General features: G+C 48.6%; 1 protein-coding gene across 2 annotated transcripts in view; it reads left to right on the forward strand.

Moving 5' to 3' along the window:
• Positions 1–412: 412 nt before the first annotated feature.
• Positions 413–25,992, forward strand: part of PAX7 (paired box 7) — a 148,938-nt gene continuing 123,358 nt past the window's right edge. Inside the window, exons 1-4 of one of the 2 annotated variants that reach the window (XM_073316339.1) lie at positions 413–497; positions 2,656–2,891; positions 3,754–3,883; positions 5,371–5,505. In XM_073316339.1, coding sequence (XP_073172440.1) covers positions 413–497; positions 2,656–2,891; positions 3,754–3,883; positions 5,371–5,505 — 586 coding nt within the window. The remainder of the gene's footprint in view (positions 498–2,655; positions 2,892–3,753; positions 3,884–5,370; positions 5,506–25,992) is intronic. The other variant, XM_073316341.1, reaches the window with a different exon arrangement.

Consider the following 25,992-nt stretch of genomic DNA (forward strand, 5'->3'; position numbering starts at 1 on the left):
CACCACAACAACAACAAAATAAAACAGAAGGGGGGGAAGCAGTCCCCCCAGAAGCCCAGCCCAGCCCTGAGACCGCTCGGGATGTGTCTGCTTCCCCCTCTAGTCGGTGTGTTACATTCCTGAAGAAGGAAAGCTCAGGCCGGCTGAGCCACACCACTAAAACTTTAAGAAGAATTTCTGGGCGGGGGGTGAGTCCCCCCCCCTTCCCCCTTTTCCCTGTCGGAGCAAAAGATTTCTCCGTTCTCTTTGCAGCCCGGGGCTGGGGAGGAGAGCCCTGCGCCTTAACGGAGGGAGAAGACACGCGTCTGCCTGCAGCGCGCGGGACTTCGCTTCGCTCAGCCCAGAAAAGGGGGTGGCCCGGCTTTGATTTGTGTGTCTGTTTGAAACCCAAGCGCCCCAGACTGACTCCGGAATGGCAACTTTACCCGGGACAGTTCCCAGAATGATGCGCCCCGCGCCGGGACAGAACTACCCGCGCACTGGGTTTCCTTTGGAAGGTAGGTCTTGACCAATATGTCTCTTGTAAATGACTCGTTTCTAAACAGCCGATCGCTGGGGGGGGGGGGGTTTGGGGGGACATCTCCCTCCCTGCCAGGGCCATAATGCAGCCTTAGCGCCCAGGGGGAAGGTAAACTTTCAACAGACGGAGTGATTCCCAAGCTAATTACCCTGTAACTTTCAACCCTCAGATAGTTTAGGGGGCAGATCTCAGTCGGTTGATTTTCTGCCACAGCCGTCAGTGATTTGCCCGGTAATTGACTTTAACTAGCGTGGTGAGTTTGATTCCCCCCGCCATGCTGGTTGTCGCTCCAGACCTCAAACCCCTAGACGGACACGATTCGGAGCTTCTCCCCAAACTTTTTGTTTCGCTCCCGGGCTGCGTCGCTTCAACCTTTGGAAGCGGCTTCCCAAGCCTCGGAGACCGTAGCCACCCCTGGCACAAGGGTCCCTGCTAAGGACTAAATGGACCCGCTTGCAGCTGCCGCCGAATGTGTGGGGGCTTTTTAGCTCATGAGAGGCCCCTGGAGCTGTCAGATGCTGTGTCACAACCCCCCCCCCCCCCACAGCTCGCAGCGCTGCTGCATTCAGTTCTCGATTTATTTGCCCCTTCATTGTGTGGGCGTCTGGGTGTGTGTTTGCACATTACCTTTATTATTAGTATTCCTTCTCACCCGCCTGCTGGCTGTTTAGCAGAGGCAAATTCAGAGTGGGACCCCTCTCCCCGCATGCATTAAACAAGAGAGTCTCAGGCAAGCCGTGATCAAGTGGCCAAACCGAAACCCGATGGAAACCCACGCAGGCTGCAAAACACACAAGCTGGGGGGATTTGCTCGAGTGCTTTTCTGTAGCAAATGAAGTAAAACAGACGGCCAGGGAAAGGATCAAAGGATTACAACAATATTTGCTCAACATGCCTGGGAATAATGAACAGAGAGCGGCCGGTGATTTTAGTACCTCTTGAATGTAAAATTGGCCACTCGAGTGTTATCTGTCGCTAATGATGTATCCAGCAAGTGTTGGCCGAGTGACTTCGAATTCGTAGTGCATGATTCTTATTAAATCGGGAGGCAATTTCGGGAATCGACTGTTCTTTGCAAAGAGAAACTCGGCCCCTCTCCCCCGCCCCCCCCGTCACCTCTTCGCAAATTATGCAGCTGAGTTCTTCGGTGTTTTCGAGACTGTGAAATTGTATTAATCTGCAAGATATACATTGCCAGGTATTAAACCAATGGGGGAGGTCGGGATTAGAAAGCCTGCCGCCCCCAGGCCCCTGAAAGAAAATTCTGCAGACTCTGTATTAGGATGACAAAAGAACAGGAGGACTTGTGGCACCTTAGAGGCTAACAAATTTATTTGAGCATGAGCTTTCGTGGGCTACAGCTCACTTCATCGGATGCATTAGGATGCGTGCTCAGTGCAAGGTGCGCTCTTGTTAATCGCTGCCACCGCAAAGAACCGACGTTTTGCTGGTCCAGTTTGCTGTTAAAATGTTAAGACGGTTCCCGTGGCACGGCTTCCTTGCCATTAACAAAAATATCCTTCCCCTTTCCCCCTGATAGACACAGAGCAAAGAAAGAACCGGAGGGTTTTGACGAGGTCATTTGAGCCGTGTGATTTTTTTAAAAACGTGCCCTTTTCCTGCGGTTTGGATCAGGCACTAAAAAAGCGCAAGAAAACTTTCCTTTTAAACACCTTTGTATTTCAAAGCCAGGTTCAAACTATGGGGACCATCAGCCATATAAGGTGATAATACTTTGGTTGTTTTGGGGAGGAGAAAAATGATTTTCATTTATCGCTAGGAAAACGGGTCCTTATTTTCTTATGAAGACCTCGAGCTCGATAGGCGAATATTACTGCCGCTGTCGATTATCTCTCTGTAGAGAGGAAAATACAAATAGATACAGGTGGTAGATGGAAGTATATCGATGCAGATAGAAATACAGACACGGATCTAGAGAGAGAGCGAGAGAAAAGGTTTATCGAAAGAACTAGAGAGAGATCTACAGCCATCAAAACAAACACAGAGAAACAGAGAAACACGTGTATAAATGAGAGAGGGGGATGCACAGAGAGGGAAGATACACGCATAGAGATGGTCTAGTTGTCACTGACCCGACGTTTCTCCTCTGCCCCCCCCCCCCCTCTGAATTCTAGTGTCGACTCCTCTGGGCCAGGGCCGAGTGAACCAGCTCGGCGGGGTGTTCATTAATGGCAGGCCCTTGCCAAACCATATCCGCCACAAGATAGTGGAGATGGCCCACCACGGCATCAGACCCTGCGTGATCTCCAGGCAGCTGCGAGTCTCCCATGGCTGCGTCTCCAAAATCCTTTGCAGGTATCAGGAGACCGGCTCCATCCGCCCCGGGGCGATCGGAGGGAGCAAACCCAGGGTGAGTGCAAAGCCAAGCAGAGGCTGCTCCAGCCAGGCGCTGGGGGCTTACAACTCGGACCCTGCTGCTGTTGAAGCCAATGGGAAAATACCTCCCCCCCGCCATCCCATTGGCAATTCCCATCAACTCCGATTTCCAATGCAGCCTGGGCACTGAACTCCCACCCTTCCTCCCCCAAAAAATAATGCACCCACTCTCCCGACGGTGCCTTGGCCCCCAAGCTGAACGCAAGAAGCCAAGAGGCCCCGTCGCCCCCCATCCCTGTTAAAATGCATTGTTTGGATGAAACGTATATGCAGGCGCGCGCAGGGGAGGGGGGGGATGGGCGTCTAATAAAGCTGCAATTTGCAGAATCAACTGGGTAGAAAAGCGGTGCGGAGTTGAAGGCAATGAATAAATTAGAATGATTTTCCACATGCAACAAGTGGGGCACACTCAAGCATTTGCTTCGGTTCCCGGTGCCTCTCGGGGGGGAGCCCTTTTGCATTTGAAGGATAAATCGGGGTGTGGTGTGGATGTGAGTCTAGATCTCCCCGAAATATCTCCCCCCTTCCCATACTCGATTTCATACACACACCATAAATCTACCCTTGTCAATTTCAAGCGAAGAGCTTGGGACAAAAGAATCTTTGGCATCAAGTTGTTTCTTGGGAGGTGGGGGTATATAGGCAGATTTAATTCCCCCCCACACCTTACTTGGAATTAAATATCTTTCTTGTTAGACCGGAATAGAGACCTCGATGGGAAATCTGAAAGCCTATGGTTCTTTTTTAAATTAAAAGTGATTTTTTTTCTCTCTCCCACCCCCCTCTCCGTTCTCTGCACTTACTCCCCCCCCACTGATCTCCATTGATCACAAAAGCAGGTTGCCACTCCCGACGTGGAAAAGAAAATCGAGGAGTACAAGAGAGAGAATCCAGGGATGTTTAGCTGGGAAATCCGAGATAGACTCCTGAAAGATGGGCACTGTGACAGGAGCACTGTTCCCTCAGGTGAGAAGGCAGCTTGGCAAGAAATACACAGAGAGAGAGAGAGAGAGAAAAAAAACATCCAGATAGAAATAGATCTAGGGAAAGGATTATCTACAGCCACCACAGACTGACACCCAGCCTATATCCAAAGGCTACAAAACGTCTTCTCAGGGGCTGCGTCCAAATAAAGGAGTTTCTGTCTCTTGGGCATGGCAATAAAGTGATGTTAAAAGAAAATCATCTCAAGATTCCCTAGAAAGGAACCTGAAAGTGCACATTTAAATTCTCTCTGCAAACAAACAAACAAAAATGGAATAAGGCAAACATTAAACCCATGGTGGAAAGGAGACCAAGTTTAGGGCACTGGTGAGACTTTACCTGTTCCATCCCACAGCAAAGGAGCCAGAGACAGTCTAAAGGGGGTGAACACACAGCACCTACCAGCACCCTGGGGTTTTTCAATCGCCCCTGGGTGATTTTCTGAGTTGCTCAGGGAAGGAACAAATTTCTCCCCCCCCCCCCCCCCGATGATGTCCAGAGGGTGGGGAGAGAATCTTTCAATTCAAGTTAAAATAAATAAGCAAAGGTTTGGGGGCACCATGGCTCTCCAGTCTCCGCAGGACAAACCCCCTCCCCACGCCCAAACTCCCCTCCTTGGAAGTACCTCAAGACCAAGAGTTTAAAGGAAACCAGCAGTGGGCCCGATTCTGAACCCCTGCTCCTACCCCCATCAATCTCCCATTCATGTCAGGGAGGGAAAGCAAAGGGGGAAAGGCCAACCCGTGCTCGGTTTTTCACAATTACAAACAAAACGAGAACGAGATGCCGTGTATGTATTTGTGTCCTCGAGGGGGGGAGCGTGGGTGGGATAAGTGGGTATTTCCGTGTGGGTACCTCTGGTTGTGTGTGTCTGTGATTTGCACGTGCGTGTGTGATAAGTGTGAATTTGTGTCTGTGTGATAAATGTGTGGGTGACAGAGGTAAGAGCATGTGGGTGTGTGAGACATACCTATTAGCGTGTGTGTAATTGCCTGCATGCATGTGATTGCACATTGGGGAGTGCTAAGTGTGTATTCGTGTTAACGAGGGTGTTGGTGTCAAAGCTTGTGACTTGACGTGTGCACGTATGTGATCTGTGTGTTTGTGCAACGAGAGTGAGGGAAACGCGTGGGAATTAGTGCGTGTTGGTGTTTATTCCTGAGTGGGTGTTCAGCTTATGGTCGTGTGTAAATTGCTGAGTGTGTATTTACATCGCATGTGTCTATTTCGGAGTCTATGTGTGTGGATTTTTTTTCTATGATGAGTTTGTGTTCGCAAGTTTATGGCTATGCGTGCATAGATCTGGGTTTGTGTGTGTGTGTCGTTTGTGTTCCTGGCATGTGTTTGCCGACCCGCTGCATCCTTTTGCTTTTCTTGTTGCTCAACTTTGGAAGCGTTGGCGGGTTGTCTCGCTTCCACCCCTTTTCCAAAGCAGCTTATACTTGCCTTTTTGTCTTTGACTGTCTGAGGTTTAGTGAGTTCGATTAGCCGAGTGCTAAGAATCAAGTTCGGGAAGAAAGAGGAAGAGGAGGATTGCGACAAGAAGGAGGAAGACGGGGAGAAAAAAGCCAAGCACAGCATAGACGGCATTTTGGGCGACAAAGGTAACTCGACGGGCAGCCAGACCTGGGCCCGCCCGCCTGCAATAAGCGACACTTGCTTAATATTTGTCACTTGCCGAAACTCTGGTCCTTGATGGGTTTTGCCTGGACCCGATCTTGCTGTCACTGGAGGTCGGGGCAGAATTTGGTGAAGCAGGATCAGCAAATGTCTGCAAAACTTGCCTTTCTCCACCTCTTTCTAGTGATTAAGCGTTTCCTAAATCAACACCCATGTCAAAAGTTACCGGCCATATAATCAAATGCTTTAGAGGCCCTTTGAGACAAGGGCTGCCCCCTCCTTCTCCCACCTCCCTTTTTTTACTCCCATCACCCCAGATTTGTTTTAATAGATAGGACACAAGCTGTCCCCAGGGCCCTTTCTGAAAGATCTACGAGAAAAGCAGACAAATGGAGAGAAAGGCCTTGATGAAATTGTACATAGATGGGCCCTTGGAAAGGGGAGGGTATTAATGGGGTACCTGTATCACATTCTGCCCCCTCTCCGAGCCATCTGAGATGCAGGAAAAAAGATGTTGGTATTTTCCTTGCAGTCACCGTGGATCAATTATTTATAGAGAAGGGAGGGAGGGGCTGGGGGGGATCAGAGATTCCTAAATGAATTTGTTAGACAGATTTTTCTCCTGCTATCTAAGTGGTCCCCTGAAACTCTGGCTGACAGTTGAGCGATTTGGGCAATCAATATCAATTAGAGAGACTGGGATGTGTTCTGCTTTTGGGCACCAGCAAAGGCGCCGTTGCTAACCAGAGAGCGACCCGTCTGGGGGTGATGGTGCTCAGATGAGCAGTTGTAAGAAATCTTTCCTTGAAAAACAAAAGCGGCGGAGATGGAGGAAAGGCTTCTTAGCCCATTTGGGGCGTGGGGCGGGAAGGAGCGGAGCGCTTTGTTGAAATCTCCCGTCTGCCATCTCCTCTCGCGGGTTTGGGTAAGGAGAACACCGGAGCAACCTGTAAACTTTGATAAACATCAGTTCTTGTGCCCAGGGAAATTGCAGGGGAGAAGGAAGATAAGTTTGCAGAACCAAAATGTTTGCAACGAAACCGTTTCTAGATTTTTGATTCCAAACCGTTCTGGGACCCCCCCCCCCCAAAAAAATTGTCAATGCGAATCCATGAAACAAGCATGAGAAAGGCTATAAAATAAACAGCGTGAAATGGATGTTGGGTCAATAAAAAGTTTGAGAGAGGAATGTCGCATATACATTTCAATCTGTGAAAAGAACAGGAGGACTTGTCGCACCTTAGAGTCGAACACATTTACTTGAGCATCAGCTTTCGTGGGCTACAGCTCACTTCATCGGATGCATGCCGCGGAAAATACAGTGGGGAGATTTATATTCGTTCGTCTCTAAGGAGCCACAAGTCCTCCTTTTCTTTTTGCGGATACAGAGGAGCAGGGCTGCGACTCTGAAACATTTCAGTCCCTGTTTCTTTCCCACTCACATCGATCTTGATGGAAGGACGAGGGCTCGTTTTCACTGGAGAGAAAAGGGAAAGATCCGGTTTGGGGATTTTCCCATCAAGATATTTTCGGCTTCTAAATCAAAACTAGACGCTAACTCCCAGGGGTGGGGGGCCAGAAACCTGTGTATTTATTTGAAGGGAAATCTGCTCTTTTCTTGAGTTAGGGAGTCTCACCTGTTTTCTGAGAGGAAAGGAGTCCGTTTAGGAAAACCCTCGAAAGGATTTCGCTCATTTCTATGAAATGGGTAGAAAGCTGGGGAAAATTGCAACTTCGGAAGGTTTCAGAGTCACCGCCGTGTTAGTCTGTATCCGCAAAAAGAACAGGAGGCCTTGTGGCACCTTAGAGACTAACCAATTTATTTGAGCATCAGCTTTCGTGAGCTCCAGCTCACTTCACTTCACTTCGGAAGGGTTCTGGTTTCGGTTAGTCTTTTTTCAATCAGTTGGTTTCTGGTTTGGTTTGGTGTGAAGAGGTTGCGGTTTCTTCGGGCGATTTGCAGTACTATTAGTGGCAGAATTTAGGGTCAGAGGGGAAAAAATAGTTATTTTCTGTCACAGAAGCCTCCAAAATGTGTGTGTTGGGGAGAGCTCACTCTTGCAATCTGTTTTCACCGGGTGCAGCGTTTCCCCCGCGCTGAGACAAGGCGAGTGACTTGGGACATCGAAGTCCCGGGATTTTGGTTTGAAAGGGGGGGGGCAGAATTGGGAAGAAAAAGCTGCCAAGTGTCACGATCAAACATTACTCTAAGTCTCAAATAAAGGTGCACAAAAGGGGGCGCTTGAAGGATCCGACCCTCCTGTTTCTTTCCTTTCCCCCAACCTTGAAGATGAACTTCATTTGCAAAGACCTTCCAGTCTATTGAAGCTTTATAAGCAAAAGATTCCTGGCCACAAAAGCAAACAGTTTAAAAAGAGAAAAAAAAATCTAAGCTGCCTTAAAAAAATGGAGTAAAGGGGTGGGGGTGGGGGAAGCGTTGTCCATTCTCATTCAAAATTCTGCAAGGAGGAGAAAAAGTTTGGACAAAGGGCTAAGGAGGGGAAGAAAAGGAGATAAATTATTCAAAACTCCCTGCTGTTAGGTAGTTTTGTAATATTATAGGACCGTCTGTTGGGAAAAGGCGAGCCGTGGGACGCTGCAAAACGTTTCGTGTGATTTTGGAAGGAGCCAATGCTCATTTGCAAATCGGTCCTATTGGGTCTCCGATTGTTTCCCCCCTTGCGCTATTTTTTAAAAGATTTTAGTTTGAGCTTATTGCTTAAAAAAATAGATAAATAAACGAATCCGCCGGTGAGAAAGCTGCACAAATATCCCCCCCCCGCACGGCTCCCCACCTCCCCAGAAAATAAGAATAAAGCGGGAACGTAGCTGTCAGCGTCCTTGCCCCGTTACTAAGAGGTAAATTGACATATGTGGTCCCCGATTTATGTAGGGGTGGGGGGGGGGGACCCAGTCCGTTTTCGATCAAGGGCGAATTGTGGAACATCTCGGGATTTTGAGGGAGAACGCGTGCAACACAGAAAGCCCCCCCCCCCCCCCAGCCGTCCGTGCCACGGCTGTCTCCTCGGCTCCTTGCAGAAGGACACCCCCAGGTCTTTTCGCCGCGGCGGCCCTGGCTCTGGAGAGCGGCTCGGGCTCCCCCAGATCTGCGAGCGAAACACAGCCGCCGCCCTTTGTCGGAGGCCGGGGTGCGTGCGCGGTGGGAGCCCGGTGGGTTTGCAGCCGCGGATCGGTTGCATCTCACCCGCTGGCCCCAAGCGTTATCGCGGGGGGAGGCGGGCTGTTGTTGTTGGTTTGGGTTTTTTAATAAAAGCCAAAACAAGATCTCACCGCAATCTTTTGTTGCAGTCCGAAGAAGTTTCCAATGGCCCCAATTAAAGTAACTAATAACACACTTCAGAGAGAGGGGGAGAGAGAGAGAGAGTCCCAGCTTGGCTCACTTTTAATCTTTAGAGATCTCACCTCTGCTTAACCAAAATGGCAACTTGGTTTGGTTTTTATTTTTTTTTTTTTTAACGACTGACAACCCCTGGGCACTCGGACCGGTAGTTTTCAAGCACAGCCACGAAAGGCTCTGGTCTTTATTTAAAAAAAAAAAAAATCGGGGGGAGGAAAAGGGAAAAGAAGCGACGAGGGGGGGAGGGCAGAGAACTTTGTTTGGGGGCTTTTTGCCCTCGTGGCAAATGCCTTTGCTCTGTTTGGGGGCTCTCCTCGCAGGGAGCCGGAGGAAGACAGCCCTCAATGCGCTCCCTTTTTAAGCGTTAAAGAAAGATTCCACCCTGCGCCTGTTTCTTTCTATCATCTGCTTGGCATTTAATAATGTTAAGACTTATTAGAGCTGGTAATGAAAACTGTGGCCGCTGAATAGGGAGCTGTGTTGGAGAGGGGTGTAATAGCTCCAAGGCATGCTAAGAAATGTATTTATCCCCAATCAGTGCTCACTCTCTGAGTTCCAAGCACAAACGTTAAGTTGAAGGGTTTTAAGGCAGATTAAATTGAGCCTTTATTTCTCTGCACTTTCATCTTTAAACGGCTCACTCCAGCTAGCCCTGGGCGTATATTCATGAGGCTTCATTTCTTCTTCTTCCTCCTCTTTTTTTTTATTTTTTTTTTTAGCCTCGTTAAACCCGAGTTGTTATTATTTGTGGTGCTCGTGTTGCTATTGATTGTGGTTATTGGGGTGCATTAGGGAGCGCCACGTGGCGCTGCAAATTCGCACCCAAACCGGCCCCGCCGAACGCCGGTGATGCGGATCCTGCGGGCTGCGGCGAGGATGGGTGTGGACACAACCAACAGCTTAGGGCCCCGGGAAGATGCCTCGTGTTTAACGCAGAAGGGGAGGAGGGGGCAAGGCCTAGTGCAGACGAGCAAATGGTATTAATTGCAACCAGGCGCTGCGGACTGCTCCACAATCAATGGAAATAGGAGTGAAGGGGATAGGGGCTGGCTCGCTCAAGGAATGGATAAGTTTATTGTATGGGAAGATGGTCTGTGTGCAGCCTTTACATAGGCAAGGCATGTAAAGAACCGACCAGGTGAAGATCAGTTCCTTATATGCCTTGCGTATATGGACACATCTTCCCCATACTGTAATCTGGTCAGTTTCACACACGCGCGCTTTATCTGCATCGTCTGCAACGGCAAAATGCATGTGTGATCAATGTTAAAAACCCTTAGCAACATATATATTGCTCAAAATTTACATATATAAAAACTAGGCTACTGTATGAGGGAAGGAGATCTGTGTGAAATATTTAATTGTAGAATTAAACAGGCATAAGAAATTGACCAGGTTACAGTCAGAGCAGTATAGGGAAAGATGATTTCTCTGTGTCTGTGTGCTCACGCAGAGAGAGAGACAGAGAGAGAGAGATCCCGTGTGTTTGCGTATTTCCCCACACTGCAACCCCCTGGTCGATTTCTTGTAAGAGTGTGTGTGGCACAGGGTTTCACAAAGTGAGCAACACCCGCATTTTGCTGTGGGGTGCAAAAGATCCAGAAGCAACTATCTGGGTTACCGTATCAGTTTTGCTTCGGGGAGGTGTGGGAAGGGTGTGAAAAGAAGGGCAGAAAACGGGAAGGGACCATGTACAGGTGTGAACGGGAGCAAGGGACAGGGGGAGGCGGGGAAGGAAAGGTGGGGATATTTAGACACTTCCAGCTCAAGGTGGTAACAATTTAATTTGGCAGCAGCAATCGCTGCTAATGTGGTTTTCGGAGGCTTGCGACACTGAAGGAAGCTGTTTTGATTGTGTGTACAAGGACCTGCCAAATTTAATTAGGCTCCAGGGGAGTGAATGAATGAGGAGAAAGAGGGGACTCCTTCCCCCCTCGCCCCCACCCTCTTTCTCGGCAACATTTTTGTGCTGTCACACCTGGAAAGGGGGATTGTTTCCCTGGGTCGGAGTTGGGGAGGGGAGGGTCTCAGGCGGTTTATCAGCCAGCAATCTGCATTGATTTAAAACCAACAAGCGCCTTCTCTGTAAATGTATGTTGAGAAGGGAAAGGGAACAGACACTTCATCAAATCAAGGGATTACCTAAGGTTGGCAATCTAATCAAACAGAGACCAGGCGGGATTTGTGAGTGTTCGGAGTGAGATCAGCTCTAATAATGGGGGGCAGAAAAAAAGATAGGGTGGTGTCAGGCAATTCATTGGCTTTAGGCTCAGTTATTCTGTGCATATTTCAGAGAGGAGAGAGAGAGGGGAAAAAAACCAGGGAGCGAAGGGGGGGGGCGAGACTATGTGTGAGCACACACAGAGCTTACATGTCACAAAAAAAGCGGAGACAAATGAGGTACAACAATAAACACAGATAACAATTACAAAGGCAAACAGTGGCTTTTGGGAACAAGTAGCTGCAGAACCTGGTCTACATAAACAAAGTAGGCAAATGTTTGCAAGATAAACTCCTTCCTAAATCGAGTGTGACGGGAAGGAGAGAGGAGAGGAGGACAGATAAGGTAGGAGGGGGGATACACCAGTATAATCTAATACAAGACACTTTAACAAAAACAAATTTAAGACAAGGATGCCGGAGAGGGAAGGAGGGAGTTCACTTATTCAGCAGGAAGAGGAATAATATAAGGAAGATGTTTATAATCCAGCTTGGGGGGGGGCATGGATTTAATTATACACCAGGACAAATATGAACCAGGTAGTTATGATCCCTGATTTGGGGTGGGGATAGGGGTTAGGATCAATGATAAACCAGGGAAAGGGAAGACAATAGAAGGAATAGGTATTTATAACCCACGGGTTTTTGTTTGGGGGAGGGGGGACATTCAATTATATGGCAGGAAGAATCGAAGGCAGATACGTCTGACCTAGGACTGTGGATGTGCATTGTTAGCAAGCCCCTGGACCCAAAAAAAATTTCCAGAAAGAGTTGAGGGCTGTGACGGGGTTTATTAGAGAGATCTATAGGGATCTATCTAAATGAGAATGGCAAATAAGAGAGTGGAGGTGTCTGCAGTGTGGTTAAAGGAATTAGATATTTACCAGTTTGAAATAAGCCGGGTATAAAAAGAGAGAGAGAGAGAGAGGAAGAGAGACAGTGAAAAGATGAGAGGGGAGAATACTTCAAACGAATTCATCATCTGGAGTGGTGCAGGGGAGATTTAGAGACAGTATTGGGAAGTTATTTAGATATTAATAACATATTTTCCTGAGGCGTCAGGAGTGCCTCCATACGCACTTTTTTCTCGCAGCTATTTGGCTGGGTGAAATATGGGAGACCCAAATGTTGGGAAGAGATAACACAATCAGCCTAGCCCTGGTCCTGTGACTGCATCATAGCATTAAACCCGGATTAACCTCCCCTCCCCCCCCCAACCCCCAAGCTTTCCAAATTTTTCAGTGGAATTTACATGGCAGGATTTTAAAGTACATATAACACTTGCCTTAAAGCTGTAAGGTTACTTGAGCGGGGGGGGGGGCGAATCTTGCTGAAAAATATCTTTGTTACATATGAAATAAGCAAATAAGGGACCCTCTTGAGACCTGAACTTTTTCAGATATTATAGTCGGGCTCTTCTCCCTCGCTGAAAGAAAGAAAGAAAGAAAGAAAGAAAGAAAGAAAGAAAGAAAGAAAGAAAGAAAGAAAGAAAGAAAGAAAGAAATTTCAATCAGTCGCTACATTTCTCCCCCCCCCCCCCCCCCAGTGGGTTTTGCTTTGTCATTTTAATCTGAAATGCGCTATGATCTAGGCTCTCGATTGGCCAAGGTTGGGCGAGGGGATCAGGGCTCTCAGTGCTTCCTAATATTGTCTGATATTGACTAGGAGTGATATTGACTAGGAGACTTTAGCCTTCATTCTAGGTTGCCCTCCCCACTCTCGGAGTGGGGAGGGCAACCATTAAAAAGAAGAGAGAGTTTGTAACCCTGAATCCCAACCAAAGCTGACGCTCCAGGCCTTTCCCTGAAAGTTCAGCTACAAGGCTTGGGTGCATCAGGGAAGAGATCTTCAAGTCTGGGTGTCCCGCATGCTTGGGATTTGCTGAGAGCGCTTGCTAAAATATCCAACCTGGCCAGAGGATGAGGGGAGGACAGGTGTCTTAGCTAAACTACGGGGGCGATCAGCACACCCCGGGGGGTGGCGGGGGGGGGTATACACTGAGATCCGGTATGACACGGAAGCAGCTAGATTTTGTACCTATTTTTATTACGAATCATAACTGTCCCCTTTTGGTGGCTGCAAATAATCAACCGGTGCCTGCCTGCCTCGCCTCCCGCTTGTCTTTCGAGTTCTCTGGCTGCAAAGAATGTTTCCAGGGGAGCGGATGAATCTGCTTTTGGAGGGGTCACTTTTACGCTGTACTTTCTCTGATCTCCCCCCCCCCCCCCCCAAGAAATCAGATGCCGGCTAATGACAGTTCATAAAGACCGCGTGTCTTCCTGGTTGGGGGAGGGAACCGAGAAGGAAACCCACTGAAGAAGGAAGATGAAAGTGCAATTGTTATGTTGGGAAGAGCTGGGAAATACCCTCTGCCTCTGAGGCCCGAGTTGTCAACGGGCGGTTGCAGCTCGTGGGGGCAAGAGTGTGAAAGGGAAAGTAGGTGAGGGAAAGCAGAGGCAGGGTGAGGAAATTGAGGAGCTTACAGCCTTTGATCCTTGGCTGCTTTTCCTTATCAGAAACATTTGTGGTGACACCGGTACAAAGAAAGTTCATCATATTACAGACTGCTCGGGCTGCTTGCAGGAACCGCTGGCTGTTAATTAGCAGGCGCTCTGTCTTGTGGGACAGACTAGATCTGAGGCTACCTATTACTTGCTTGGGTGGCTCTGGGTCCTGTGATGAATTGCTGAGAAGGGCCATTTCGGTTTCTAGCCGCTGCAGGGTTGGTCAAAGAAGCCGGAGGAGCGGGTTGGGGGGGGGGGTGAGAAGGAGAAGCCCCCTTAATGCTCATTCATAAAGTATAGGTATGGAGGGCAGCGTCTTTGCTCATTCATTATGGGAGGGGGGGGTGTGATTACAACATATGCTTAGAGAATTCCGGACCGTTCTTCTCGAGCCACTTAGACTTTGTGGTCCTGGCTTCTGTGACTCTTTTTCTTCGTGATTAAAAAGGGAAAGCGCTTTCCCAAAAAATAAATTCCCCAAACCAATAAATTTGGGGGTTGGACTAGATGACCTTCTGGGGTCCCTTCCAACCCTGATATTCTATGATTCTATAAAGTCTCTCCTATAACTAGGCGTTGTTTTTCCTTCCCTGGGAGATGGCCCCCCGGGGGCAAGGGACACGTTTTAAATATAGTTCCCCTCCCCTCCTTCAACCAGAAATCACAGGACGCTGACTTTGCTGGCAGCATCTCCCACACCTGCTGCGGCGATGGTAGCTGGCTTTGAACGTCGAGCTAGACCTGCTATTATTTAAAAAGAAAAAAGAAAAGAAAGACAGGGGGTTCCTTAAAAGAGAATCTCCCATGAACGAGTCATCGCCACAGTTCAGCTTCGGTTGCCCGTTCCCAAAGGAAGCCCAGGCCTCGAACCGTGCAAGGCCGTATCCACCACCCCGTGCCTAGACCCTGCCAGGGAAACGGAAAGGAAGCCCTAAATAATTCTTTGCCAGCGCGGTGCTGCGGCGGTTGTGGGAGCAATGCGTAGGAAGGGAAGAGCAAACGGTGTTTAGACACACACTCCTCTTTAAACCCGCTGTCCCTCTGCCCCGAGGCTCTCTGAACGCGAGAGGAAACCCTTCTGGATTTTCGCTCTCTTCTGCGTTGCTTTGCTGTTTCTAAAATTGGAAGGAAGCACTTTGCCTGACCCTGGGGTATAATAACGGAGGGCATGGCTCTTTTGCAAGGGTCCTTTCTCGGTTTAGGTACAGAAGCTGGGGGAGGAGGACACTTTAGGAGTCGTTTAGCCTTCACTGGCTTCTTTGTCTGAAGACCCTAAAGATCGCAGATCAAAGTGACCTGGTCGCTTCTTTAAAAAGACAGAGATGGGGGAGGGGAGTCGAAACCTAGTTATGAAACGCCTCAGTGTTTGGAATCGGTTCTCCTGCTGATTCCCCCTAGGGGCTGGGCTACTTTGGAGTTGTGGGTGCTCGGGATTTCTGGAAACACAAAGCAGAAAAGCCTGGCTTGTGTAGCTGGGTTTATTTCTTTCCAGCATCAGCGAGGGAGGTTCTCTTCCGCAAATCAGCACGTTTGGAGTGGTTGTGGCTTCCTAACAGATTTGATTCCTCCTCCCCCTCCCCAACTCCCCTTTTCTAATTGTCATCATGACTAAGTGGTGGAAATGGGAAATGAGGTCCAATGTTTAATCATGCTAATAAATTCCGCTCCCAGACTTCTTCCTAAATTGTGTGTTGCCAGAACGCCTTTTAATCAGGCGTTTGTTTCAATCCCCTGGTACCTTCCCCTGAAAATGCTCCGCTCAAAAACTTTAGGGTTTTTTATTATGATTTTACTTCGCTATTCTCCAGTGAACAGCTGGCAAAAGAACTAGAGGGAAAAATCTCCTCCCTGACCTATTGCAATTTACATTTTAGTCCAAATCTGGAGTGGGCGAAAAAAGTCGGAAGATGATTGCAATAATTTTGTTGGCTTCTATTATGGGGACGAATTGATTTGCATACTTATTGGGAATTAAAGGAGGAAGAGAAAAGTTGATTCGACAAGACTATTTAGGCTGTTTTTCAGAAACTTTCCAGCAACTGGGGGAGGGGGGGATGTTGGGGGATTGTAAAGACGTTCCTAAAATTGATCTAGAAAGGAGGCTACGAAAGTTGATTTTGAAATGTCGATTTAAAAAAAAATTATTTTAAGCAAACTTTTTGAAAGAAAAATACCTCACTTGTTTGCAGGGACCAAAGAGGGATCCGTGTACCTAGACTCTTCGTGATTTACTTTTCATGAAAGATCAACAAAATTGTGGATAGAATGAGATGCAGGGGGAATCTTTTTTAGTGACCAAGGTCTTTTAAAAAGCGTGTGAAATATACAAAAGGCGGGTCGATTTCAAAAGATACTCCTGTTTAAACTCTAAGGAATTCTTTCCAACCCATTTGATTGCCAGGAAAGAGAGACCTGGGACGGGGGAGGAATGTAGGGGTGGAAGAATACCACACGACCTTTCTAGATTGTAAATCATCGATCCCAGCCGCAGATTCTCGAATGGGGCTGGAGTAGACGCAATGCCAGACAGTCGAAGCTGCCAATTAATAGACTAAAAATATATTGAGTGAAATGTGGGAAATTTTGGATTCACTATTTCTGTGCAGAAACTTCCACGCTTTCAAATGCGTTCAAATCCACCCCCCAGGCCGAGACATGATTATTGTTTGTTGCTAAAACGCAGCACATATTGCTATTTGAAGCCCTGTTCAGGGGTGGGGGGGTTGTGAATATTTGGTTTGTATCTTGTTGCTTTTTCCTGGAGTTTCCCACTTAATCTCGTTCCAGCCACCAACCCTCTCTTTTGCGTTCTGCTGAATATCCTCGCAGCGGGTAAGCAGCCATTTGTTTCCCTCAAACTCCGGCAAAGAGAGCAGAAAACTTTTTTTAAAATGTCTCTTTATATTAAAAAAAAAAACCCACCCCCCACCCTCTTCTCTTTGTTGGAAAGAGGGGGAAATAATCAGTCACTGCCTCGGAGAAATGGGGGAGAATGTCCAGGATTAAAACGAATCTGAAGAACCCGAAACTGATGCAGTAAAATGATGTTTGGGGGGGAAACACACATTGTTAGAATCTCCATTCTCCTGAAGGGAAAGTGCTTAAAGATTAATCGTAGGTAGATAAACAATCTTCCTCATTGAGACTTGGCAGCAGACCCTCCCCAAATCCGTGTCAAGGAGAAGTTTTCACTACCAGTATCGATAGTAAAGAAGAAAATAACTTCACTGAAGAGCACAGATCTGGATCAGTTCTGATTTCCATTGCAAAGAGTCAAGTTTCCCGGGTAGAGAGAAATCCCCCAGTCAAAACAGCTCCGCAGACTAATAACGCAGCAGGGCAAATATTTAAAATGTTTTTTTTTTTAAAGAGGGGTTCAAATTGCCAGGGAAGGAAGGAAAGTGTAAATATCCTGGCTGCTTTAAAAAAAACAACCACCCCCAAAACACCCTTTAATCAGGAGCTCCTGCTCTTTTTCCTGCTGCTGTGACTTCATGACTTGCTCTCCTTAGTTTTTAAACTTTATACACGGCTGAATCTGATCCTTTTTTTAAAAAAAAAAAAAAAACTATTCCCCTCTCCTCCTATTATGGTATTTTTTTTCTCACTCTCTTTTCTCCCCTTAACCTCCTTTCCTTTCATTTGAAGTGAGCCTTGACAGCTTGCTACACTTTCTGAGTGCATCAATAGCCACTTTAGAAATACAAACAACTTTAAAGATAAAGTAACCAAACCAGAATGGGACTTTCAATGGGGGAATAGTTGTTGTCCTTTACCATGGAGTGTGCAGCCGTCTCTGCCTAATCCAGCTTTCATTTTCACCGACAAATGCCAAGAATCTATATCTGTCTCCCCACCCCTCAGGAGCCTGATTACACAACAAAAGGGCACCATTATCCTCAGAAGAAAACAGGGAGGGGACAAGGGGGCTCTGGGCTCTGAGGATGAGGGCATCTTCAAACTATTGACTTAGTGGATGAAGTCAAGAGCAAACACGCTGAGATCTAAAGGGGGAGGGAAGCGGTTTGAAGGTGGGGGGGGGGAAGGAAAGACAACCTAGTGCAGAAGCCAAGGAAAGTAGTCCAATGTGCTTGAAACCGATATGGGAGTAAATGTCGAGGTGGAAAGCAAAAATAAATTCGTATGCCCGCATTTTCTTTTCCCTCCAGCCTATCCTGGAAAGTCCCGATTTTCTCATTCGCTTAGAAAATGCGATTGTGGCATCTCCCCTCTCCCCCTCGGATTCAGAATCCAACGGATCTCTATTTCTGTGAGTCTGTTTCAAAGGGATCCCCAGCCCTATCGCTCTGACCCCCAGTCTTGCCCACCCTCTTCGTGAAACCGACAAGGGAGTTAGCGGGAGCAGGAAGGACCAGACAGGGTCGCGCTCAGCTCTGAAGGAATATCTGTGTCCGCTGCTAACAGGGTGTCATCTTTTGGCCGAAATGTTCAAAAGTGGCTGGCGATTTTGGGGGTGCTCAACTTGAGACACGTCAAAGAAAGCTGATCGCTGAGTATCCTCCCCGTGCAAATCCGAGCTCTTTGGGGGTGTCTCATTGGACATCCAAAATTAGGTGGGTGGCAGGGGTGGAAAAGCATAGATTTCCCATGCTCCATCAGCACAGAGACAGAGAAGGAAGGGCTGGTTCTGACTTCAGTGACACCAGAGTAAATCCGCTGGCGTGAATCTGAGTTTACCCCTGTTTTGATGAGGTTAGGGTGTCGCCTGGGTGTCTTAGTTGGGTGAAAGTTTCCAGGAATTTCTTTTACCTTCTGCTCTGGGGTTGGAAAAAAGGGAACAGTGGGGAATATGCGACGAACTAACCCTAACCTATCCCAGAATCATAGAATATCAGGCTTGGAAGGGACCTCAGGAGGTCATCTAGTCCCACCCCTGCTCAAAGCAGGACCAACCCCAACTAAATCAACTCATGCCCTCACAGGTCCAAGAGCTACAAGTGGAAAGGGCTCTGTGCCTATGTCACTTCTTTTTACCTTGCTGTGTTTCGCCTGAGCGCCTAATTAGCCGCTACTGTGTCGGGATTTGCAGGATGGGCTCATGGGGTTTCCATCCCAACCCATACGGGACAAAAGTTATTTCAGCCATATTTGTAATGTATCTGGGTCACCTAAGGAGAAACCCGCTGCGCAGGGCTAGTCCAAAGCAGCCCTGAAGGAGCCCCACTGCCCCTAATTACTCTTTAATCAACCCAACACAGTGGTCCCTTTAAGAGCTCCCTTGGGGAGAAACACCTCAGTCAAAGCATCTGCATTCTGACAGGCTCTTGTGTGGGAAGGAACTGTTGCAGCTTATTCTTTCATACTGGACCACAGCAAGCTTCCCTTCTGCTGTAGTTAGAGGAGTTTTAAAGCGGGGAGGAACACCTCAAAATAACCTGGGGGATCTGCTGTAAAACTGCAACGACATGGACATGGAAAGAGGTCACCCTTACCTCGCCCTGTTGTGTCTAGCTGTTCCAGCGGTTATATACTATAAAAGATCTGCATAGGCTAGGAATTACCTCTCTATACTAGGAAACCAAGGGTGGAGGTAAGGAGAGCACCTTCAACCTCATCTGGATTTCAGGGTATTTTTTCCTGTTTAATTTCTTTGGTTGCGGATGGGTTCCAAACAGCTAGAGAGGGAGGGGGTTGAAGTCTTTTAGACGCTCTGAGATGGCTCTGTCTGGACCTTTGTAGAGCGTCCATCACCCTGGTCTCTAGGCTCCTCTTTCAAGCGCCTGGGATCAGTTTCAAGTTTGGCCGGGCGTTTAATAGTTTTTCCTCTCTGCAAGCACAGAGCCCTCCGCACCCTTAGAATAAGGATTTTGTATCCCTCACCTTCAGAAATTGACTCGGCACCTGTTGTGTTCTTAGTTAGCCTGGGGGCGGGAACCAAGTCTTACTGATGTGCAGCGCCTAGCACAACGGGGCTTCTGCGTGCCATCAGGCTACAAATAACAACACAGATACGGGGAAGAGGCCTCAGGGGCCAATCCGGCATCGACCGGCCTACTGACTAGAGGATGTAATAAGGCCTTCTCCATCTTCAACTTCTTTTCCACCACAGCCCTTGAAAGAGGGATAGAAACGATTCTGGGTCTGGAAGTCCAAGGGCCAGCGCAACACTGGGCATGGGGAAGGTAGCAGTTGCGAATGCAAGAAAGTAACTTTGTGAATCCCGTCCTCTTGGGCCATATATAAACATATATTTCCCTGTACCCTGGCGGGTAATCGCCCCCTCATTCTGATTCATTTCGATCCTGGCGCCTAGCAAGGATCCCAGAAAAGTAAACGGCTATTTTTAACCACCGCTGGAAAGCTTAATTAAAAGCCCCTAACCTGATTGTTTTGAAAATTGATTTAGAAGAATTGCCCCTGGGCAGAGACACTATCTCCGCCAAGCTGCAGTCCCAGAGCTCGCATCGGTGTCTGAATTGTTAACCCCGAAGGAGGCTGGGGGGTGTAGGGAGGGCGCACGAGATATATAGCCGGGCTTTGTGTCACCCCCTGCAAATAAAGGTGCCTTTGTTAGCACTGGCGACTGACTGGGTTGCGTGGACCTCGGCTGGTTTCCTGGAGTTATGAGGCTTCATTGAATGAAGTGAAGCTCTATGGGGCTGGTAACATGGGGATGGGAGCTGCTCCACTTTGCCCCTTACTCCTGGGCCGGAGCTTGGGCCAAGTTACGCCCAGCCAACAGGGGCGTCTCCCTCCCCATTCCCCAAAACAAGGCGGCTGGTCCTGCAAAAAGGTCCAGAAAGGTCTTGCAACGTGGGCTGCGTCTCGTCCCTCCGCGCCCAGAATTGGTTGCCTTCCGTTTTGGTTTTGGAAGGGGGGTGGATCAAACGCGGTAAGGAGGCGGGTGTTGGTCTTTGATCCGTACTTAGTGGGGCGCTCAGCCCCCCGCATCTTCCCTTCCAGCTCCTCGCCACCTGGACATAGCGAAGGTGACCTGAGCTGCTTTAATTATCTTCAATTGCTTCCTTCGGAGAACTTGGCAGAGGAGGGAGAGGGAGCAGCCTTTCCTGCTCAGATTGGGTGAAATGAAAAGGTGGCGGGAGGGAAGTGCAGGGGAAGTAGCATTTCGGAGCCATAATTAGATGTAAACAAGAATAGAGACAGGGCCCTGTGGTCAGACAACTTGATTGTTCAGGGATTAACACCTAAGTAAACCAATAAAGGCCCCGCTTTGCTGGTAACCAGGCTGCGGGCCAGATCGGATTTTTAAAAGAAAATCCAGGACCAATGGGGTTGTCCCCCCCTCCCCACACACACACACACACCCTTCAGAGCTAAGGCCCCGCATTGGTAAATCCCAGAGAAGCGAGCTACTATTTAGATCATTGTTCGCAAACAACAGATAGAGGCAAGATTTTCAAAAGGGGCTCGTGCGATTTTGGGGAGTCGGATGTAGGACACCTTTGGGGAAATGTAGGACACTTTTGGGGAAAATCCCTGAAAAGTGCAGTGCGCCCCCTAAAAGCAGGTCCCCTTAAGACAGCGGTTCTCAACCCAGAGGTCTTCCAAGGGGGCACAACCATTCATGTAGAGTTTTGCCTAGTTTTACAACAGGCTACAGTACAAACTTCATACAAACATCACATTTCATAGGGCCAAGGCCTGGTTTATACAGCTCCATATGCTAGAGGTACACTGAAATGTAAGTGCAGTGTCCTTATTCCAAGTGGTTTCAGAATTAGACGGTAACACTGAGAACCTCGGCTTTTCAGTCACAGGGGGCTGGGACGCTTTTGTGTTTTGACGTCGGATTTTGTCAGCAAGCCGTTTTTAAGTGAGGTGAAACTTGGGGGTACGCAAGGCAAGTCAGACTCCTGCAAGGGGTACAGTAGTCCGGAAAGATTGAGAGCCACTTCCTTAAGGCACCTAAGATCACTAGTTGCTTTTGATCATACCTGAAGGGTATATCTATATCGATATAGACTAGATATAAAACCAAGAAAACAATTAACTGGTCAATCCATTCTTCCCTGATTTAAAACAAACTAAAAACCTTTGTCTGACTGAATGGTGTGACTTTACATGCACATCCCAGCGTGTGTCTGGAGGAGGTGCAAATCCGTGTGTATTTATGCGGGTGTTTCAATATGTTTGTTTTAAACAGGGAACCCTACGTTTTTCAATTAACTCATTGATTCCTTGAATCGCTTTCACCTTTCCAGAAAGTCCCGTACTAAAAATCAACCCCGTCCAAACTCGGGCTTCCATCAATTGGCATCTCTCTCTGCAGGTTTCTTTTCAACTTTGTTTTGGTTTGACGATTAAATCGGCTTTAATTCCAGTTTGCACACAACCTGCATTCTCTTACAAACCCAGGCCCCCGCCCCCAGTCTGGCCAGATTTCCAATAGGTCTGGGGGGAGTTTAACCTTTTTAAGATCAGGTCTGCCCTTAAGTGCTGTGGGTACCTGTGAGTCTAATTCCCAAGGCTTTCTGCCTGCCAGGATTTCGGACCGAAAGGTACCTGAACGGCTCAGAGTCAAACTGAGTTCAATAAGTTCGTTTTGTTTGGTTCCCCCTATCCTCAGCTCCCAGTGGGTTCTTTACTCTGCGGGGAGGGCTAATATTAGAAGCACCCTGGGGGGGCGCGTATTTCTTCCTCCCTGATTGCAAATCACCGAAAGATTAGCCCCAGCAGCTGTTTGGAATTGGAACAATAGAGAGACCTAGGAAGTGGAGAAATTGAAAAAAGAGACCCCTCTTTCTAATCAGCCAGCTCAAAGTTCACGAAGTCAGACTGCATGACTTAACATGACCTTCAGCCTCGGCTTCAGAGGGCTGGTTACTTATATGAAGGGGGAGGAAGAAAAAAGAAAAACACCAGGGCATTTAATGAAATTCCCAAAAGACCTGCACACGTATTCCGTGACTCGCCGGTCCTCCTTCGCCTCGCGGGAGATTAGCCCCAAACTCTTGCGCCCGGGGAGCAGTTTGCTAACCAAGGAGCAAACGATGAATAGTTGACACTGTGAAGACGGGGGGTGTCGCAGGCAGCGGACCCACATCAAACCCGACTGGGGTTGGGGGGCAGTGGAGATCTAGCAATCTGCTTCCCTTCCCCCACCCCAGACATTTGCCAACAGAGGCCCCCCCTCCCCCGCTGTTCCTAAATGCAAACGTTATACCGCCCCAATCCCCTCCCAATCAGGCGCGCGGGGTATGGGAGAAGAGGCTTTCTTTGCAGCAGGGGCCCGATCCTGGGGGGAGGGGGCGCGCTGCTCTCCCGACTCGCCGGGCTCGGGGAGGCGGCTCCTCCTTGCAAGTTCAGCGGCCACCCTCCAACCGGGAGCCGGGTCGGGCCCTGCGAGCCACTCGGCCTTCCAGGATCGGGCCCCGCGGTGCACCCGCGTCATTTTCCGCTCTGCGCTTTAGCTGCGCGCAGCTCCCGGCCAGGGAGGGCTCCGCTGCATCCGCGGAGAGGAGGAGGGGGAAGGTACTTGTCTTTCCTTATCCCCCCCCCTTTTCAAAACACTCGGGGTCCAGCCTGAGCCAGGGACCTTGCCTTGACCACCACCAAGCCCCTCTGACCGCCAGCCCCACAGTGGCTCAGGTCCAGATTATGTCTAGCACTTATCACTGATCCCCGTTCCCCCCCTCCAGCCCCCCGGTGCAATCGCTACACAGACTAGCGCCCGCCGGACGGTTATTATTGTTTATTAATCGCTGTTTGCACCCAAGATTTGTTCACCCGAGCAGAGATCACGTCTGGAAGTCGGGGGTGGGGGGGGGGGAGTCCTTCCAGCCCAGCCCAAGGCGGCTTTGCAGAGAGGGGGCTGGCGGCCTCGCCAAAGTGAACAGTCGGGCAACCCTGGGCTGATCAAATGCTCAATGAAGTGTGAGGGCCGCGGAGCTGTCAGCCAGGGCTGGGATGGGATCCCCTAATGGATTTGACTCGGAAATCTCGACTTGACCAGTTTTTTCCTCTTTAAAACAAACTCATTAAACTTGTCAACACTCATTAGGGCTTTAAAACACTGAACTGGGGCCACTGGGGAGTGCCTCTCTGGAAACCGACCTCGGGAGGGGATGGAGGAGCAGGGCGGATTTCTGCTCTTTTCAACAGGGGGAAATATATAGCTGCGTGGTTAAACTTAGTTATTTGGGGGCGGCGGGGGGGCACGGTTAGGGAGGGGGCCGCGCTTGGGGTTTGCCCAGGGCAGAAAGAACGTCACGGCAGCGTTTGCAAGGGATGCGATGAAACGACTCGCCCGGGGACTTTACATGGGTCCGCGGCGCGCAGAGTCTGATCTTTTGTTGTGTCTCGTTGCGTTGCTGGGGCTGGCGTAGGGCGAGCTCCAGGCTGGACTCAGATACAAGGCTACTCAAAGGGGAGCGTCCTATTTGTGTGTCTGAGTAGGGGGAGAAAAACCCGAGCTAAAGGAAGGTGAGGAAATGCATTTCGAGTGGCGATATGGCTAGACAGTTGTTGTATGGCTCTTTGTGTGTGTGTGTTGTTGTTGTGGTTGCGATCTCTTGAGGAAAGGCGGGGGCAGGGGCAGATAACCCTAAATCCTCTCTCAATGAGCCTGGCCTCAGAAACTCTTTTCCAATCCCACTACCCAAAATATTGTAAGAGCTTTCCAATTAGTTTGCTGGATACAAATGACCTTAGAGGGAGACCAAATAAATGTTGTATATTCCCCCCCTACACACACACACACAGTGTGTCTCTGAAGAGTTTTGTTTTGGTTTTTTTTTTAAAAAAAATAAGGGTTTCTGATGCTTTTCAAGGCTTGGTTCCCTTATTAGAAACACCCTCCCCCCCCATCCACCCACCCTTTAAAAGAAAACAACAACACAACCCGAGCCCTTCTGTTATCCCCCCTCTCTGAGAATGAGACCATCAGCTATTCAAGCGTATTGATGAACTCCCCCAAAAAGTTTATTAAGAGAAGCGAAAACAAAAGGACTAAAGGCTGCAGGCAACTGGACAGGGAGTTTATAAACTAGGGTCCCATTGTCCCTTCAAGGCAGATGCATGAATACCTCTCAATGGGCTCCTTTGGAGTGACAAGATCAAGCCAGACAACAGCATGTTAAAAGGAAGGAGTGCTGTTTCTCTTTTTCCACCCCAAAGAGCTGTTCCCCCGACTTCTCCTGCATTAATGTACATCTGCAGGGGGAGGAATAAATAGCTCCTTAGGATTGTGTATGTCCGTTTTTCCCCCAACCCCCACTCTACCAATGTTTCTTTGCACCATATGCCGCAGCTCAGACCCCCAGACCTCTATCTAGTCAGAAGGCTCCAGCCAGCACAAACTTGGTGGTTTATTAAAATCCCGACTTTAGAACATGCTCATTTCAAGGATTCGCTCATGGCCACTCAAGTTTCCTCGAAGCCCCCTCCTTAAATTTCGCTGCAAAATTGTTTGCATTTTCTTTTGTGAGATGTTGGCCGTACAAGGTCCAGTGAGGGGCAGGACAATAGGCCAGCAGATGACTCTAGAAGACAGTGGTTTTGGTCCATCCTCTTCTCCTGCTGGGCAAGATTCTGTCCATTGGTTATTTGGGGGAAAGGAGGAGGGGAACGGGGGGTGGGGGGGAGTTTTAATGGATCCCCATCAGAGAAGGATGTGAGGTGAAATGAACAAAAGGGAAAGAGGCCAAAGGAAAAATATTAAATCAGAGTCAGGAGGATGAGTAGAAGGGCTTTGAAACCAAGGGAGGGGGGCCATACACTGGATCTGAGCACATTTTCCTGCCTCCCACGCTACTGTAACCGTTCAGTAACAACAATATGCTTGATCCAAAATGAAGCTAGATAGGGATAGGGGATGAGATCCTGGCCCCAGGGAAGTCAATGCCATGGCGACTTATTGGGTCCAGGCTTTTACCCAGGATCTGCTTTTTCTGCCTTCACTGGGTCTTAGTTGTCATTAACTTCACCAGTGACTCCTGGTTTACACTGAGAACAGGGCTCAGAGTGTCACCAGAATGAACTGGCAGGCTCAGAGGAGGGGATGGACGGGGGTTTTTAATAAAACAATAGTAAAATTAGTGTTGTCACTGCTTGCGCAGGTCGTAACTTGTTCTTTTGAAATCAGATTGACCGGTGGGTTTGCATTTTTGCCTTTTTTTCCCCGCAACCACCCGCTTTCTCCCCCCACTACAGACACTCTCGCCCCTGTCCCCTGCTGGTCTAGCTCAGGTTAATTTTTAAAAGTGCGTGCAGGGGGTCTCGTGTGTTAATTTATATTTACATTTTATGGCATTGTCAGTGTCTATGATCCTGGGGTATCTCAGTTCCTATGAGAAAGCAGGTCTCATATTACCTGAGGTCCAGAACCTCAAAGGTATTTCAAACAATGGAAGTTAGGCGCCTAGATACCTTTTGAACATCTGGGCCTTAACTCCCAATAACTTATTGAA

The sequence above is a fragment of the Lepidochelys kempii genome, chromosome 18 (assembly GCF_965140265.1).
Source record: "Lepidochelys kempii isolate rLepKem1 chromosome 18, rLepKem1.hap2, whole genome shotgun sequence".
Taxonomy (NCBI): domain Eukaryota; kingdom Metazoa; phylum Chordata; order Testudines; family Cheloniidae; genus Lepidochelys; species Lepidochelys kempii.